General features: G+C 51.4%; 1 protein-coding gene across 1 annotated transcript; it reads left to right on the plus strand.

Moving 5' to 3' along the window:
- The first annotated feature begins 306 nt into the window (after positions 1 to 306).
- LOC144279789 (protein S100-A12-like) lies at positions 307 to 2,710 on the plus strand. The gene is made up of 3 exons (XM_077841442.1): positions 307 to 389; positions 844 to 1,008; positions 2,411 to 2,710. Exons 1-3 carry the CDS (start codon positions 381 to 383, stop codon positions 2,582 to 2,584), a joined length of 348 nt encoding a protein of 115 aa, XP_077697568.1. The 5' UTR covers positions 307 to 380; the 3' UTR covers positions 2,585 to 2,710.
- The last annotated feature ends 344 nt before the right edge of the window (positions 2,711 to 3,054 follow it).

Genomic DNA, 3,054 nt, shown 5'->3' on the forward strand with positions numbered 1-3,054 from the left:
ATGCCTTCTGAAAGAGAGAGAACACAGGCCGCATCAATTGTTGCGACATTTAGTCACAAGCAGGAAGTGGTGGCGGCAGAAAGGGTGGGGGACACAGCTCTGGATTCTCTGAACAACAACACTGCCCGGTGTGCCAAGCCCAAAGCATCTGAAGTTGCAGGAAAAGCCACAGGAATTCCATTTAAGGAACTGCATGAAACCCTTAGGCAACGCCTGGGTGCGTAACGGCGCTGTACTGAAATCAGGTGAGATAGAAGGATTTCGCAAGCGGGGGATGGAGCAGAGTGCTGGACAGACTATAAAAGGGGACGCCCTCCTGCCCCTCCTCATTCCACCTTCTTTCTTGCTCTTGGTTCTTTCTTGCTCTTCCCTTGCACAAAATGAGCCAGGTGAGTCCAAGTGTAACAGGTTCCCTGAATTTCCTGTCTCACGTTAATGTTCTCTTTGGAAGTGTGCAGCTTAAGGGGAATGACGAGGACTTTTCCTACGTATAGGCTGAGTCTTAGCAGCCCATTTCTTCCTGCCTTATCTGTGAGTATGACTCCTAAATGCAGCTAACCGGTGCAATATCTGGAAGCACTTTCAGACCTCGCTTGGCTGCTCCATGTCCTGTTGATGAAGGCCTGGCTCACTGGGAACGCTGTCTTGCCAGTTGAGTTTGCATGCATCTAATTTTGGATGCATCTTGGCAACGAGCTATTTCGGGAGCCTCAGTTTTTGACCGCCCAGCGGGAGGCATTTTAAGAGCAGGGCAGCTGCTCAAGCACTGCCTGAAAATCAGGTCCATTAAGGTTTCTTCCAGTTGGGCTTCTCTAAAACTCAGCCCAATCGTTTCCCTTTCAGGTTAGCCAGACGCTGATCAAGGAGGAATTTTCTGAGCTGGAAAAAGCAATTGAGACAATCATCAACATTTTCCACCAATATTCGGTACGCATCGGGCACTGGGACACCCTGGCCAAGAAAGAGCTGAAGCAGCTGATTGACAGGCATCTTGTGAACTTCCTGAAGGTGAGTGAAGTCAGTGCGGCTTAACTTGTACTCTGCATGGGCCAGATCTTCCACTGAGGATCTGGCCCAGGTTCTGCAAAGCTGAGTGTGCCCAGAGACTGAATTTAACTAGATCAGGGTGGGGACAATTTTCCAGCACTTCTTGGTCTGTAGAAATGGAATGGGGCTCAGATCCTTTCACCTCCTCTCTCTATTCACCCCAAATTCCAGGTGTTTTACTTTCATTCATTGACTGCAGTTTTGCAAAGGAATCTGGCGAGATCCGGGACATGTGCCACAGGGTCTAAAGCTGTTGAATTTAGGAACGTCAGAAGCAGAGTGTTTTGCTCTGGTTTATGTTTTAACAGCAGCTGTCTCACAACAGGAAAATGGGTGCAGTTTTGCTGCAGAGAGTCTCTCTCGGCTTGTAAAGCCCTCCTCACTGCGGTATCTGAACATCTTGGAAGGGCTTTTTGGGAACTATAGCGCGCCAGTAAACATTTGATGCCAGCCTGAAAGTAGATAATCACTCTTGTGCTCTGTACTGTGTTTACTTCTGCTGTCTCCTTCCCCTCCCGCAGTGTATTCCAAACTCCTTTTCTACACACCGATCTCGAAAGTCCTGTTCAGGATGATCACACTGATCACGTGCTCTATGTTGGAGCAGCCCTCCTGGCCCATGACCCTTGGCCAGCTGGCATTTCCTCCCTTTCTGCAATATAGCCTAGTGGGCAGGGCACTGGACAGGGTTCAGGTGACCTCGGTTCGCCTCCTAGCTCTGCTGGTGACCTTGGGCAACTCCCTGCTTGCTCTGTGCCTCAGTTTCCCCCGAGGAAAATGACACTGGCCTTCTTTGTAAAGCACTCCAAAATCTAAAAATAATAAGAGTGAGGCTATTATTTGATTTTTCTCCCCTGAGAACAAAGCAGGGCCATTCTAGTCTGTAATCAGGAGTGAGCCCATCAGGGGAAGGGCAAGAGGCACTCAGTGTTTAAGGACCCAGTTAGCTGGTGGGGTGGGAGATGAAAAGTGGGCGCTACAAACCTGAATGCTGAATACAAACGCCAAGCTCTGCTGCCATGGTTTGAAGCTGTAGACCGCAGTGTACTTTACCTAAGGGGTAGGGAGCATTATCCGCGGGGGGCAACCGAAGGGCAGAGCAGGCAGAAATAGGCTCCCACTCCTGTAACCTAGTAACCGGGCTGCATGGTCACCGAAGGAAGTCTGGCCCTCAGAACAGGCACATGGCCAGCCTGGCTTAGCCCAGCGGTCCCTCTCATTCATGCCCCGGTCTCTGAGGCAAGTGCAGGCGGGTGCTGGTGGGGCTGTCGGGTGGAGAGCTTCCTGCCTCATCCTTGGGCCTCGTGCGGCGAGGAGCCAGCAGCAATTAACACCACTTCCCTCCTCCCCCATTTCCCTGCAGACACGGAAGGACCATTCGGCCATCGACAGCCTGTTCAAGGAACTGGACAAAAACAAAGACCAGCAGCTCAGCTTTGGGGAGTTCATGATCCTGATCACCCGGGTGACCATCGCCACCCATGAGCACATCCACCAGGAAGAGGGGGGCCAGCAGCAACAACAGCATCAGCACTAAGCTCAGGCTGCTGAAGCCTGAGGCCGGGGCCACACGCATCGAGACAGGAGCTGAGCGCGGCTGAGACTCCCCCCGGGTGGGGTCTGACGATCCGGCCATGAGACAATAAAGATTTGCTGTAAAGTTCTCAGAGTTTGTTTGCCTTTGATTTGTGTTTGCCTGGGAGGCTGGCACCATGTGCCAGCTGGTGCCCCCTGGCAGGGCTCTCAGAATTATTCTGTTTTTCTAAAATACTCTGGTCCAGCATGTTGGGTCTTGTGCTTTCTGGGGTGGGGGAGGGAGTTTCTGCTTTCAAAATCCCGGAAGCAGAGGAAACCGAGAGACATTTGGGGGCGGGGGTGGGGGGGTGCATCTATCTGTCTGTAGAAGACAGAGTGCGTGAAGAAAGAGGTGCATTTCAACAAAAGACGTAAGATAATGAAACATATTCAGATGGATCCCGTTTTCATCCTACATCTCATACAAGGTGG

Source organism: Eretmochelys imbricata, chromosome 24, assembly GCF_965152235.1.
Source record: "Eretmochelys imbricata isolate rEreImb1 chromosome 24, rEreImb1.hap1, whole genome shotgun sequence".
NCBI classification, from domain to species: domain Eukaryota; kingdom Metazoa; phylum Chordata; order Testudines; family Cheloniidae; genus Eretmochelys; species Eretmochelys imbricata.